Source organism: Rhinolophus sinicus, linkage group LG03 (assembly GCF_036562045.2).
Source record: "Rhinolophus sinicus isolate RSC01 linkage group LG03, ASM3656204v1, whole genome shotgun sequence".
Lineage (NCBI taxonomy): Eukaryota > Metazoa > Chordata > Mammalia > Chiroptera > Rhinolophidae > Rhinolophus > Rhinolophus sinicus.
In genome coordinates, this window is record NC_133753.1 from 40,196,997 (window position 1) to 40,213,367 (window position 16,371).

The following is a 16,371-nucleotide window of genomic DNA, read 5'->3' on the forward strand; positions in this document are numbered from 1 at the left end:
GACTTGGCAAATATCAATTACCAAGTAGAATAGAATTTGTACTGAAACTCAGATTCCCAAACTTCTAGTTCAGGGCTACTGATGAAATTATACTACTTTAAACACACCCCTGAACAAAGTTAAAAATATAACAGGGACACTTAATTCATAAAAGTTTGTCTTTATTGAAAACAGATTAGATGAAAAGTTCTAACTACTTTGCTAAAAGTTAGAGATTCTGATTTTATTTGTGGAGATGGAGAGAAAGAAATATTTATTTTAAACTCCTTAGTTTATTGTGAATTTGCTCAACCATCCAAATCATTAAGCATTGACCACACATAACAGTGCCAGGTGCTTAAGAGCATGCAAAATTTCTTTCAAAATAAAATACTTTAGGCTGACCTAAAGCAATATATAGTGTAGTAGAGGAAGGCAGACATCAATGGTGAATCACGTCATATATGGCACTTTCTTTATATTTGCTTAGACTTAGAACACCATATATTTCCCATAAGGTATAAATTACTCAGAATTCATTTTAACTAACATTGATGGGTATTAAATGTAATTCAGTTTGTCAGCTGGAACCTATAAAGACAAGATTGTGTTGATTTGTTTTATTTCTGTAAGGAAGATAATACAGAAGTAGAAAGGGGAGGAGAATATACAAATTAGTAGCCCTTGAGTTGGGTTTGACCCACAAAATGGTTTGTGTGGTTTATACAGCGTTAGTCTATAGTGTTTTTTAACAATACTTCAATACCCTGTCATTATTTAAAACTAGATTTCTTATTTTAACAATCCAAATTTCTGTTTCTCTTGAAAAATCAGGTGATTTGGCAACACCATCTTGCAGCTGGAACTGAATTAATATGGCTGTCCTCTTTAGATATGTGCTTGCTAGTTCACCATGGTAACCACCACTCCCTATTATCTCTCGAATGGTAGTATCCACCAGGGCCCTCCAGGTGTTTGAGTTTGGGACCCTTGTTTTAAAGCAAGCATTTTGTTCTTTGAGGGGGAGAGGGTAAATGGGGAAAGAGAAAGAAGGGTAGAGAAAGTTCTGCTGTGAAATTATATATTCAGGAATTACCCTACCCCGGGATATATGGGATATGGTGAACTAGGGCTTGGTCATTCAATAAATATTTACTAAACACGGAACGGTATTAACTAACCGAGGTACTAGGGATCTAGCAAGATCAGACTTGGTCCCTTTTCCTATAATGCTTTTCCTAGTAAGCTCCCACAAAGAAATCACACAAATATAAAATTGCAAATGTGCAAATGACATGACGGAAAGGGGCATAATGCTCAGAGAGTCTATAATTTTGGAATCTAATCTAAATGGAGTTGGGTGATTTTCTCAAGTGTCATACTGGAGCTAAGAGTTAACTAAGCAAAGAAGGAAAGAACATTCTAAGTAGAGGGAAAAGAATATGGAAAGGCTCTGTAGCAGAAGGAAATAGCAAGTCAAAGGACTGAAAGAACACTAATTGTGGCCAGAGACGTGAAGAATGAGGAGGAACACAGTATGGGATGAGGCTGGAACCATGAAGTACCTTGTAGTATGTACAAAAGAGTTTGTCTTTAGTCTAAGAGTAAGCAAAGCCAATGGAGGACACTAGGGGTGGAATCTTTGTTAACGAGATTTTTGTTTAAGGAGGATAACTCTGGCAACTGAGTGGAGAACAGACATGTCGGGAGCCAGAGGGTATAGACACAGCAATTAGGAGGCTAACTGCCATAGACTAGGCAATAGATGGTAGTAGGTTGGATGAGCATTGTGGGTGGGGAGAGGTGAATGGACTTAAGAGACGTTAGGCGGTAACATAGACAGGATTTGGTAATGGAGTAAATGTGAGGTATAAGGGAGAAGGCAGCTTTAACGACTCATAGGTTTCTGAATTATATAAATAAATAATTAGCAGTGAATTGCAGAATTGGGTAAACCAAAGAGGAGGATCAGGTTTTGGGAGAGACAGGTGTGTGGCGGGGAGGAGGAAAGATTTTGAGCTAAGTTTGGGACATGATGAACTTCAGGGTTTCAGATATCCTCAGGGAGATGTCAAATAGAATATAGAAAGCCAGAGCTCAGATGAGCAGGCTGTGTTAGGATCATGGATGTGTGAGTCATCTGATTTTAAGTGGCATGATGCCATGAATATGGATGCAATCACTTGGGAAAAACAGGTGGCCTAGGCTTAGGTCTTGAGAAACTTCAACCTCTGATGGCATGGCAGAGGCAGATGAGTTTAAAGAGAAGCTAGCTTAAGGTATTAAAAAAAGAAAATCCGTGACAGTGTGCTAGCCAGCGTGGTAGCCAGTGGAAGTGTTATGGATACAAATAAGGAGTTAACTGCTGCTGAGAGACTAGTTTCGGCTAGGACTGAAAAACTTCTAATGATCTTGTTGACATGAAGGTCACTGTGAGCCTTAGGCAACAGCTATTTTGGTAGAGTGATGGGACAGATGCACATTAGAGTTGCAAAAGAAGTGAGAAGATGGTGAGCATGTGCGTGGTCACCCCTGAAATTTGATTATGAAGAAAGGTATGGGGCAGCTTTTGACTGTCAAGTCTCTTTATTCTATGTTTCCTATTAATCTCTATGTTCATCTCTCTTTTTTCTTTCCTTTAGGTTTATCCTATTTTTCTTTTTTCTAACATAAATTGGATGCTTAGTTCGTTAAATTTCCAGCTCTTGATTTCCATTGTAAACATTTAAAGTTCTAGATTTGCTTCTGCATGCCAACTTAGCTGCTTCATTCAAGTTCTGATATGTAGTATTTTTATTATCATATTCTAACTATTTTCTAAATTCCATTGATTCTTTCCTTTACCCACATGTTCATAAGTGTTTTTAAATTTTCCAAATAAATTTTCAGATTATTTTTGTTACTGAATTCAAACAATGTTTTGGAGTGAGAGAATGTAGTTTATGAAATCCCAATTCTTCGAAATTTAATATTAATAGCTAACAATCAACACTATATGCCAGGTACCTCTAAAGATTTTATATGAATTATATAATTTTTAGTCCTCACAATGATTCTACAAGTTGGGTCTCTTATTCTCATTTTCATAAATGGGAAAATAGGCACAGAGAGGTTAAGTAATTTACCCAGGTAAATTTATGAAGTTATACAGAGCTGATGTGATGGGGCCACATTTTTTTCTTCCCCACTTAAGATTTTACTCTTGGAGTAAATTATAAACAGAGCTATGTACTTCTTTTGGGAGGGGGTATCAATTTCATTGAGGTGTAATAAATGTACATATAACATACTGCATGCGCTTAGGGTATACAATTTGATAGGTTTTGAGGTATGTATAAAACCTGTGAAACCACCACAATAATCAAATACAGAATATTTCCACACGCATTAAATTTCATCCTGCCCTTTTGATGCATATCCTCCCTTCTGCCCCAGGTCCCAAGCAACTGGTGGTCCATTTTTTGTGACTATACGTTAGTTTGCATTGTCTAAAATTTAATATAAATGCAATGATATAGTGTGAGTTCATTTTTGTCTGGCTTCTTTCATTCTGCCTACTGATTTTTAGATTTACCCATGTTTTTGTGTCTATTAGTAGCTTGTTCCTTTCTTTTACTGCCGTGTAGTACTCCTTTGTATGGAGATACCATAGTTTATCCCTTTGCTTTTGATGGACATTTGGGTTAATTTTAATTTTGGGCATTGTGAATAAAGCTACTATGAACATTCACATTCAAGTGTATATATGGACATATGCTTTCATTTCTCTTCAGTATCCAGGGATATAATGGTTATGCTTTATGACAAGTCTATGTTTTACTTTTTAAAACTATCCAACTGTTTTCCAATGTGGCTGTTAAAACTTTATATTCAGTATAGGTATTCTAATTAATCTGCAACATTGATATTTGGTATAGCCTTTTTCAGTCTACATTTAGTAGTATCTCATTGTTGTAATTTTCATTTTCATGATCACAAGTGATCTCGAGCATCTTTTTATGTGCTTCTTGGCCATGCATATATCTTTTGTGAAGAGTCTGTTAAAATATTTTGTCAGTTTTTACTGGATTTTCTTATTGAGTTTTAAAAGTTCCTTATATATTCTGGATAAAAATACTTTGGATAAAAAGTATTTATATTTTCTGGATAAAAGATACATGTGCTGCAAATATTTTCTCCCAGTCTGTGGCTTGCCTTTTCATTAATCTATTTTGCAAAAAACCCAAGCCTTTAATTTTGATAAAGTCTCATTTGTCAATTTTAGTTCATGCTTTTTCTTTCTTGTCTAAAAAATCTTTGTCTCCTCTAAGGTAACAAAAATTTTCTCCTGTTTTCTATAAGTTTTAGCTTTTATATTTAGGTCTATGATCCATAGCAAGTAGATTTCTATGGATGGTGTGAGGTAAGAATCAATAGGCTGTGTGTTTCTAGGAATTTATCCATTTCTTACAGGTTATCCATTTTGTTGGTATATAACTATTCATAGTAGTCCCTTATAACCATTTTTATTTCTGTGGCATTAGTTCTAATATTTCTTCTTTCATTTCCGATTTTTTTCCTTAGTCAAGTTTGTCAATTTTATCTTTTCAAAAAATTAACTCTTAGTCTCATTGATTTTTTTTCTATTGTTTTTTTCTATCCTCTATTTTGTTTATTTGTGCTCTGATCTTTGTTACCTCCTTCCTTCTAACTTTGGGCTTAATTTGTTCTTTCTCTAGCTGCTTGAGGTGAAATGTTAGGCTGTTTATCTGAATCTTCCTTCTTTTTAAATGTAAGCATTTATCACTATTAACTTCCTCTGACTACTGGTTTTGCTGCATCCCATAATATTTGTGATGTGTTTTCTCTTGTTGTGAGGTATTGTCTCATTTCCCTTTTGATTTCTTCTTTGATCCAATGGTGTGCTATTTAATTTCCATATAGTTGTGAATTATCCAGTTTTACTTCTGCTGCTGATTTCTAGTTTCATTTCATTGTGGTCAAACAAGATATTTGGTACGATTTCAATTTTCTTAAATTTGCTAAGACTCATTTTGTGACCTAACATGTGATCTACCCTGGAGAAATGTCCACGTGCGCTTGAGAAGAATGTGTATTCTGCTGCTGTTGGATGGAATGTTGTGTACACGTCTGTTACTATTATGGTATTACGATTTCTCCCTTCAATTCTGTCAATATTTGCTTTATATGTTTAGATACTCTGATGTTGGTTGCATATATAATTGTTATTATCTTCCTGGTGGATCAACCCTTAGCATTATATAGTCTTTCTTTGCCTCTTATGACAATTTTGGCTTAAAGTCTATCCTGCTCTCTTTTGGTTACTATTTTAATGAAATATCTTTTTCTATCCCTTCACTTTCAGTCTATGTGTATCCTTAAATCTGAAGTAAGTTTTTTGTCATAGAGTTCATCTGTGGCGATTTCCTGCTGGTGGCTTCTCATTTAAAGGCTGATGTTGTGATCCTCAGATCCCTTGGGAAGGGCAAGACTATGCTACTACAGAGACCACTGACATTAGGAAAATGATGTCTCCTGATGGCTTTGAAATGTTCAGACTTTCCCAGAAGATCACTAATGACATTATTTATTTTCTTCCAAGAAATGCTGATATTGACCAGGTGGCATCCTTAGGGCCTGGAGGGCAAGTGGATATGGAACAAAACGTTCTGAATAATAAATTGAAGAAAATCTCTGCTTATTTTGGAGACTTGATCTGAAGTCCAGCCTCTGAATCATAACTGTAAGGTGGTACAGGGACAAAAAGATAATTTAGTGGTCAGAACATTATTGAAATGAGACACTTGGAATTTCTTTCTATATTCACTGATATATTGTACCCATAGTCTTCTACCACTATATAAAATGGAAACTTATAGGAGATTAATGAGTATTAATGAAGTGCTTTGAGATCTTTGGGTAATATTAAGTATGTGTATTGTACATTAGGATAGTACATGTCTGATTTGGAAAAGGTAGGTTTTCTCCTGCGCTTAAGTGTCAGGCAACATCTGTGTGTATGTTATGTGTGTATTTCTTTTTAAATTTTATGTTTTGGTTTAACATCTTTGTGTGTGTGTATATATAAAAAACAATTTTTTTTTAATACAGAGAGATACAAAGAAAACAACGAGTTATAGTCTATCCACCCATTTAACCCTTGTTGAAATCAATAACGTTTTGCCTCTAAGGGCAGAAACATAAACACAGAATAGTACAAAATGAAAAGTAAAAGTCTTCCACATCCATCCCCTACCCTTCATTAATCTATCTAAAGATAACCACAGCTAACAGTATTTTATAATTACTTTGGAGGGCAGAAAGGAATTGCAATAGACTCTAATACATTCCCCCACCACCACTGATGCACCATTCAATATGCCCCCCTTCACCTTTATACTTAATGTATTTTTTTACTAGTACATCTTCGAGATCTTTCCATGTCAGTACATACATACAGATCTACCTTGTTTCTTTTAGTGTCCATTTTGCATTCCATCTTCTGGATTTACCATAATTTGACCAGTTCCTATTGATGGACACTTGGGCTGTTTTGGGTTTCTTGCACTTATCAACTATTTCTATGCTGTGATTAGAGTGCATGATTCCCTCCATCCTTCCTAGCTCTGGGCATCATCAAGCATTTTAATTTGTTATCTCATGTGTGAGAAAAATGGTATCTTATTGTTTGTATGTGTTTCCTTAATTACAAATGAGATTTGAACATACTTTTGTATAGTTTGTTCTTATGAAAATTGTTTACACCTTTTAAACTATTCCTAGCTTTTACGATTTTTTTCTTTTGGATTATTCTTTTATAATATTTATGAATTCTTTCTTGTTTTTAGTAGGTGTGGCAAATGTTTTGCTAATTTGTTGTTATCCTTTGTGATTTACTTACTTTGTGATTTATTTTTTTGGTGATACATAAGTTTTAATTTTTATGTACTCATAAAAAAAGACTTCTCAGTCTTTTTTGTTGTTGTTGCTTCTGAGTTTACGTCCTTTTGAGAGATCTTTTCCACTCCCAGAATATAAATACATTTATCCAAGTTTTTTCTAGAACTTTCTGGTTTCCATGTCTTTGCTCCACTTGGAATTTGCTTTTCAATACCCTTTTATTTTATACAGTTAGTAAATTTCCATTGCAAACATAATGTGAAATATATTTTGTAATATGGTTTATATTCTTTTTCTATTAAATGACAATGAAAGGAAAGAAAAATAAAGTGAGTTTCTTGCAGACAACACTTAGTTGGGTCTTTTTAAAAAAGAAAATCCATTCAGCAACTCTGTCATTTAATTTGGGAGTTTATGCATTTAAAGTAATTATTAAAACATAATTATTGATAAGAAAGGATTTATTATTGTCCTTTTGTTGATCTTTTTCTGTTAGTCTTGTAGTTCTTTGGTCTTTTTCTTCCTTGTTGTCTTTTTTCTGTGTTTTGTTGATTTTTTTATTTTTGTATTGGTATGCTTTTATTCCTTTCCCTTTTTCTTTTGTGTAACTTCTATAGGTTTTGGGTGTGCGTGTGTATGTGTAAGCTGTGGGGCCTACAAAAAATATCTTATAGTTGCGTGTATTTTAAGCTGACAACAAATTAAGTTCAAATGCACACAAAAACTCTACATTTTAACTTGTCCCTGCTAACATTGTTATTGTTGTCCTAATTTATATCTATTTATCTTGTGTATATTTTTAAATTTTTAAAGTTATTTTTATATATTTTTAACTTTTATACTAAAGTTAAGGGACTTACCCACCACAGTTAAAGTAATACAGTATTCTGTATTGTCTAAATATTTATCTTTCACAATGAGTTTCATATTTATACTATTGTTACTGTTTAGCATCCTTTTGTTTCAACTTCTAGAACTCTCTAGCATTTCATGTAAGGCAAGTTTAGTGGTGATGAAGTCCTTCAGCTTTTAAATATCTGGGAAAGCCATTATCTATCGATTTTTGAAGACTAGTTTTACAGAATATATTATTCTTGGTTGGCAGTTTTTACTTTCAGCACTTTAAAAAGATAATCCTACAAGATGATCTTTTCTGGTCTGCAAGATTTTTTGCTGAATAATCTGCTTATACTTTTATAAGGGTTCCCTGGTATGTTACAAGTGTCTTTTTTCTCTCTGCTTTCAAAACTCTTTGACTTTTGACAACTTGATTATAATGTGTCTAGGTGTGAATTTCTATAGATTCCTCTTTTTAGTTTCCTTTGGATTCTTTGATGTGGATGTCCATTTCCTACACTAGCTTTGGGAGATTTTCAGCCATTGTTTTTTTTGAATAAGTTTTCTGGTCCTTTCTCTCTCATATGTTTGGGACTCAGTGTGGACCCTGGTCTTCCTGATGGTTTACTATAAGTCCCTTTAGCTTTGTTCATTCTGTTTTCTTTTTGCTCTTCTGACTAAATTATTTTCAATGACTTGTCTTCAAGTTCATTGATCCTTTCTTCTGTATGATCTGCTGATGAACCCCTCAAGTGAATTTTTCACTTCAGTTTTTGCATTCTTCAGCTCTATGGTTTCTGTTTTGTACTTTTTAATAATTTCTATATCTTGAAATTCTCATGCTTTGTTGAAATTGTTCATGCTTTATTATCTTGATCTGGGTTAGGATCTTTATGACAGTTTGAATTCTCTGTCAGGTAAATCATATAACTGTTTCATTAGGGTTTCTGGAGATTTATCTTGCTTTGTTTGGAACATCTTTGTGTAATTCTTCATTTTCCTTGACTCTTTGTATTGTTGTCCGTGCATTAGACAAAACTGACACCGCTCCCAATTTTCATGGACTGGCTTTATACAGAATATCCTCATCAATCAGTTTGTCCAGAGATTCTTGGGGCCTCTACCAACTCTTTTCCTCCCTAAAGAGAAGCAGGAAGCAGTAGTTCTAGTTTGCTCGCTCTCTGTGGAGTTGGAGGAGGAGGGAAGCTATGTTATTTACCTGTTCAAATTGCTGCCCGTTTTCCGCCAGGTGGCTCGACTCTACTGGACCTGTCAGAGCTCCAAGTCTGGCAAGACAGAAGCATGACCTCTGAGGGGCCTCCTAGGAAAGGTTGGGGTGCTCAATGTGTCAACCAACCCCTTCCCTCCTCTGGAAGAAACTGAGAGCTAGGAGGTCTCTTCCCAATCCTATGGCAGTACACTAGGTCAGGGACTCTGGCAAGAATTTGTCCCTAATCTCCCCACTAGTTTTGGTGATTTTCATTTTGTTCACCTGGGCTGTAGGAGCCTTTCAATTAGTTTCTGGATTTCTCATAAAGGAAATCTGTTTGCAAATTGTTGCCAAATCAGTGTGTTTGCAGGGGAAAGGAGAGTCCATGGCTTCCTACTCCACCATCTTGCTGACAATCCCTTCCCCTCCACAAAATGGCTTTTATTTCACTCTCATTGTTGATAGTTTCATTGTAGGTAGAAGTTTAGATTTCTGGATATTTTCTCTCAGCAACTTGATGTTTCACTGTCTTCTGAATTCCTTAGTTGTTAATGAAATGCCAATACTCAAACTAATTTTCACTCCTTTGTCAGTGATATCTTCTCTAGTTGTTTTAAAAATATTGTCTTTTGTATTTTGAGTTTTTACTCTAATGTGTTTTCATTTAGCCTGACTTGAATTTTTTGGGCTTTCTGAATCTGAAACTTGGTGTCATTCATAAATTGGGCAAACTCTAAGTCATTAACCTTTTGAATAATTTCTCTGAAATTCCAATTAGATATATATTGCACCTGCTCATTATACCTTCATTCTCTTAATTCCTTGTTCATATTTTCCTTTTTTTTTTTTAATTCCTCTGGGCTGTATTCTGGGTGATATTTTTTCTCTCAGATCTAGTTCACTAATTTCTTTTTAACTACTTAATCTCTTGTTTAACCATCCATTTCAGTTTCTAACTGTAATTATATTTTTCTGTTTTGAAAATGATTTATTTCCAAATGTGCCTAATCAGTTTTGATTTCTTTATCACATATTAATATTGTTTAATTTATTCACATATTTTATATTATGCATTTAATTCTGACATCTTCAATCTTTGCAGGTAAGAGTCCTTAGTGTAATTTTTCATTTTGAGCTCATGTTCCTTGGAATTTTATCTGTCAGGATTCTGGGTTTAATGTATACTCCTCAACAGATAGATCACATTTGTTTTTTCCAGGTGCTTGAAGTTACTACCAAGCCAGCGTAACATTAAACTGTATTTTCAGGTGGTTTTTTTCCCCTCTGAAGTCACAGAAGTGGTGTGAATTTAGGCTGCAAACTTGTGAGAGAATAGCTTGTTATGAATTTTCAGGGAACACTTCCTCCCTACCCCAATTTGTATCTCCTTCACTGAGAGCCAAGATAGGAAAAAATTGCATCATCTCTGAGGACCTGCTTATTTCCCCCCTAATCCACTGAAGAAGTATACTATGAGAATTCTGGCATTAAGCTGGGGGAGATGAGATCTCTGATTAGAACTCACTACAAGGTATTGCCTCTAATGGCACCTCCTCATATGCCCTACACCTAAAAATCAAAATATGTAACTACTTCCAATCCCAAGACAAACATCTGTGTGGTACTTTATCATTCCATATTCACTTCTTTTGTGTTTTTTTGCCTCTGAGGAATTTACTCAATTACCAGCTCAATCATTCATTGAAAAAGATTAAATAATCTTTGCAGCATTTTAAGGCATTTCTCTGAATCTTTGTTCAGCCAGATGGCCCTGGTTTCTGCTTTTATAAACTAGTAGATGAGGGTCATATGCTGAGTATAAAGGAGGAAGAGAGTTTGCTGGAGAGTGAAAAAGGCTTGAAGTGGTAGAAAATGAGAAAGCAAATTAAATAATGAAACACTTAATAAACAAAGAGTTGATGTATGCAGGAAAGTTCATAGGGAGAGATCACCTGACAGACTTTATAGCCCCTGGCTATACTATAGTCTCATATCTGATACATATTTGCCATATAACCTTGGACAAATTACACCCAATTTACTTCTACCTATATCATGGGGGTTATCAAGACAAGTGTTATAATGTGCTTTGAAAATATTAAATCACATAAAATATAAGGCATAGTAATCATGTCTTCTACCATACAACTGCATCATCTCAAACTCTTGTCTCATAGATTATCTCAGGAAAAACAGACTCAAGTTAATGGGTAAAACAGTTTAGGAGATTCAGACAAAAAGTTTATAATCACAGTTATGGATTAAAATCCAACATTGAACCAAAGCACTATTTCAGTAAATAGTAAATGAATCATGATGTGAGATGTATTTGTTTCATAGGCTTCTCTATGTAACAGAATTTGTTAAAACCAAATTATCAAAACCCTAATTTCTATGAGCTATTTGCCATGATATAAAAATAATTTTGCTAAGCAAAATTCTGTATTATATTAAAGTGGTTTCATTAGAATTTTACCTATAGTAAAAATTAAATTTTTATCTGATTATTTTAAACCAAGATAATCTAAGAGAATCTAAGCAGTCATAAAATAGGCAATCTTTTAGGCAGGAAAAAAAAAAATCCAACAAAGTACACAAATAATATACCTCAAATGTTAATAAAAATTGAGTTAACCCCCAAATTTTAGATAGCCAAAAAATTTCTAGATTTTGGCCTTTTCAAGATTGTCATGTAATAATATGTTTACCATTGTTCTAGTTGCTATGAGATAAAAATATGATAAAATAAGTTCTTATCTTTAGAGGAGTTTCATTTTATAGGGTGATACTCCAAATATAGTATACTATCAACGCTCATTTTAAGTCCTTTTACTTGTTCCAATGGTAGATAGCATCCATTTTATCAAATACAGTAGCTCCCCTTGTCTGTAGTTTCAGTTAGCTGTGTTCAACTGTGGTCAGAAAATATTAAATGGAGAATTCCAGAAATAAACAATTCATAAGTTTTAAATTCTGCACCATTCGGGGTAGCATGATGAATTCTCGCGCCATTCTGCTTGGTCTTGCCTGAGATGTGAATCATCCCTTTGTCCAGCGTATCCACACTGTATTCCCTACCTGCCTGTGAGTCACTTAGTAGCCGTCTTGGTTATCAGATTGATTGTGGTGGTATAGCAGTGTCTGTGTTCAAGTAACCCTTATTTTACTTAATAGTCCCAAAGTGCAAGAGTTGTGATGCTGGCAATTTGAATACACCAAAGAGAAGCCATGAAGTACATCCTTTAATTGAAAAAGTATGTATGTATGGGAAAAAACATAAGTATATATAGGGTTCAGCACTATCCACCGTTTAAGGCATCTACTGGCGGGGGGGGGGGGGCAGAATGTATAACCTGTGGATAACAAGGGACCACTGTAATCTGTTTTAAAGACTGAAGTCTTCTGTGCTAAAAGTATAGAAGTGTGAACCTTTTTCTGGTAAGGTACATGTCCTATTGATCATGCCAAAAAAGGTTCAATAGTTGTTTTTAAATTAGTATACAGGCTTTTATTCCCCCCAACTACTTATTCCTGGAGGTTAACTATATATAACCTCCAGGAATAAGTAGTTGTGGGGGGGGGGGAAGTCTAATTATTTCAGAAAGGGCTAATTCCCCTTATCTCAATTCTATTCAAGTGTAACAAAAGAGTGGGTTAGGCAGTCTTAACTTCTTGAAAAAAAGAATTTGAGAAGAACCAGCAAAATGTGTTTAAAGTAGTAATGGTTGTTATACTAATGTTATTTTTATATTGCTCCATGGTTCTTCGTAACTGAGTCTTTAGAAATTTAGAATTTTTTTAGTAAGAAATGAACATAACAAAAGCTTTAAAGAGATCAAAACTAAAATGAAATTGGTATTTAATATGACAGTAAAGACAGAGTGATTTGGTAATCAAGAAGCACACCTATTCAAAACAGACATAGGGCCTTTTGATTTAAAAAAAAAAATCAAATGTCAGTTAAGTTTTGTACGTGTAACCACATAGACTTTCCCTACTATTTTGCTCGCTGGGAATATGAAGAACTCACTGGGGAAGCTTCATTAATTCAGAATGATCAATGGAAAGTATACTTCCAGTTACTTGGAACTGATATAAAAATTTGAATTCAAGTACTCTTTTAAATACAGATTACTCTGGACTTTTTTCTAAAGAATAGGGAAATGATTTCTGGTTAAGACACATCTTTTTAAAACAGGATGAAAATTTATTCTTTTAAGTTGTGTTTTAAAACTGTTAACTTGATTATAAAAAGACAAGCATAGACAAACAACTTACACTCTTTTTAAGAGACACTGTAAAAGGCAAAAGCTTTAGTTCAGCTTGTTTCCAAATCTAGATTGAGTTCTACTGTTTTTTAAAAATTACATTCACAAACAAGAGATTCAATCAACAGGAAGACTTTTAGAAATGTAAGTTCTTCCTCACTAGCTTGGAATATCAGTAATCAGAAGTCTGAAAACTCAATCTAGCTATCATGCAATTTATACTGTAGAAGCATACTTTTAGAATTTTGAGCTTAATTATAGATGCTTTTTTCCGATTGTGATAGTGTTTAGCCACTTTGTGTTTATCTCAGGGTAAGAGTTATGATGGGGGAGGGCACAAGGAAACTTTCTGGGCCACTGGGGATACTGTATATCTTAATCTGGGTGGTGGTAACATGAGTGTATCCATATGTAAAATTTCACCTAGCTGTACACTTAAGATTTATGCTCCTTATGGTATATGTTATAGCTCAAGAAAAATGTAAAAAGAGTGTTTAGCTACTTTATGAAATGCCCACCAACTTGCAGTGAATCATTAATATAATTGTATAAGTCAAAAAGTATAGAGGAAAAAGAAATTATCTAACATAAGGATTGCTAGTCAGTTTCAAGTAAATTAGCTATATCTGAAGCCAGGGTAAAGCTTCAGTGATGAGAGGTCACTGGTATCTACCAGAAAAGGTGTCAGGAAGAATGTAATGTATACGTTTAACTACAAAGAAGTTTTTTAAAGCTTAAACAACAACTAGAAGATCAGAACATCATCAAATAAGTGACATGACTACAGCATGCTTATTTGATTTACGATTACCCATGGTTATTTCTGCTTCTTGCTGTTTGAGTTTCTGTCATTGTACTGCTTGGATTTCCAAAGGATGGGGAATTCTTTAATTCCAAAGAATTAAAGTTAAATTCAAGTTGTTACTTAATTTCAACTGTTGTTTTTAGCGTGCTAAAAAGCTGAAGTTGTGACTGGATTTTTAAATTATGCATTCTACTTCCTATTTACTAAGGGAGAAGAGTTGGTTTATGTACGCAGGAATATAAACTTAATCTGCCTCAAATGTTTTCAGTTTTGCTAATAACTATGTTAATTCTCATCACCTCCAAAAGCCTTTGAGAGGATTAGCTGCAAGACCAATACTGTTCTATATTAGCCAGTATTAAGCATATGATGTCACTCTGTTTCCTCCCCTACTCAAGCTATTTTTTTTGCGAGAGGTGGGGGGTGGGGGAGGGGAGGTAGATTTTTGGGTAATTCTCAAAATTCTGTGGCTTAAATACCACTAGCTGACACACATGATTGACAACCTTACACTCCCAAACCTGTTTGAAATGGGTCAAATACCTAAGGTTCGCAGAGCAATGCAATCCAACCAGTAATTCCCCATAAAAGAGAAAGGGGGTGTGATTAGCTTCCAGCTATTAAGCAAGTTATTGCAGAAACAGTTTGGTGTTTTGTTTCTGAAATAGGTACAGGCTAAGCTAGTATTTTCTATTAGCTCAAAAAAAAAAAAAGAAAGAAAGAAAAGAAAAGAAAAAAGACTAGGCTGTAAGAGGTAGGATAAATAGCCAAAGCATGAAGCAACTGGGGCAAACGTTAAGGGCTTTATGGAGGTCTTTCTATTGACCCTCAACATTGGTTATTGATCATTAACCCTGCTGGGGAACTATCGAACGGAATTTGTGTGAGGCTTATCGAGCCACAGGAAAGGAGATGCAGGAGGGAATATAAGCTTCTAATAAAAGAAACGCAGCAACAATAGCAGAGGAACAGCTCTGCCTGGTGACGTAATGGCTGGCAGCAGTCCAGCTTCAGCAGCGCTGCTGCTCCCTCAGCATCCAACCTCTCAACACAGTCCAGCTTCAGCAGAGCTACTGGGGCTGCCAGTTCTTGCGATGCCACTTTGTTGGTGGCACAAACACCTTACCATAGAGGGCCAGGACACCGAACAAAGGGTTGTCCTGCTGTTTTAAGTTGTCAGAACACAAACTCATTCACTCGTCCCCTAAACCCCTCAGTAACCGAGTCTATCAGCTGCTTAAGTTTAGGGCAAGAACACCGGCGCGTCCTCCAGGCGTGCCTCAGTTTCCCCAGGCTGGTCTTGGGTCCGCCTCTCACCGCCTCCCCCCACCCCAACACACCGGTCCTCAGCCGAGTTGATCCCGGAGGCCCCGCTTGCCCGGCCCCGCATGCCGGTCCTCCCGCCTTACCTCCGCCAGGTAGAGGTTGAGGAGACAGAGCGTGGAGAACTGGAGACAGGAGGGGAAGCAGTAGAGCAGCCAGTGGGGGAAGAAGTGCAGGTGAGCGGGCGGCCGGAGCAGGGGCAGGGAGCCGCTGAGCGAGAAGGCGGCGGAGAAGAGGGTGGTCCTGAGCGCTGCCCACAGGAGACAGAGGAAGAGGCAGAGGGTCTGGTAACTCAGCCGCCGCTCGCGGTACAGGAGCAGCCGCCACAGCTGCAGGTAGGCAAAGGCGAAGAGTGCGGCGTAGAGCAGGGCGTGCAGGACGCTCAGCGCCAACTGCACCGAGCCCGGCACCGCGGCGCCTGAGGCGGCAGCGACGGCGCCTTCGCCTCCGCCGCCCTCGCCGGGCGTCGAGGACTCGCGGCCGGCCGCGGGGGCGGCGGCGGCCACCGGACCCGGTACGGACACCCTCATGAGGGGGCTGAGGGACGGGCGAGGGAGCGCGGGAAGGAAGGGGCAGGACTCGGAGCCGCCGTCGAGGGGGAGAAGGATTTGTCCCTTACCCCCCACCCACCCCAACCTCCAACCCCAGGAAGCGCCGTGACAGGACTCGGAGCCCCGCGCTGAGCAGCCGCGGCTCCCTCGACCCCGCCTCCTCTTCCCGCCCCCCACCCCCCCGGGGGTCTCGGCTCCTCCTGCTGCGGCTCCGCTCGGTAGCTGCAAAAAACAACTCTCCGTTGGAGACAATCAGCTGAGAAACCCGAGCATTTGAGGCGCTCGCTCCGCACCGTGGGCTCGCGCCGATTGGCCCAGGCGGGCACGCCCCCTCCACGCCGCGCTCGGAAGCCCACGGGCTGCAGGACCCGTCGCTCCAGGGCTCGAAGATCTAATTGGGCGCTGGCTTTCCCCGCTTTCTCGCTTCCCTGCACTCCCCACCCACGTTGCCGATTGGCCCAGCAACTGCAAGGCCCGTTCGCACCGGCGGGGGGGACT

The 16,371-nt window shown here is 37.3% G+C and overlaps 1 protein-coding gene across 2 annotated transcripts in view; it reads right to left on the bottom strand.

Annotated features, from left to right (window-relative positions):
• The window catches only part of GPR137C (G protein-coupled receptor 137C), a 50,536-nt gene extending 34,409 nt beyond the window's left edge, over positions 1-16,127 (bottom strand). Inside the window, exon 1 of one of the 2 annotated variants that reach the window (XM_019725703.2) lies at positions 15,409-16,127. In XM_019725703.2, the coding sequence (XP_019581262.1) occupies positions 15,409-15,852 (444 nt within the window). In that variant the 5' untranslated portion in view covers positions 15,853-16,127. The remainder of the gene's footprint in view (positions 1-15,408) is intronic. The other variant, XM_074327476.1, reaches the window with a different exon arrangement.
• Between the last annotated feature and the right edge of the window lie 244 nt (positions 16,128-16,371).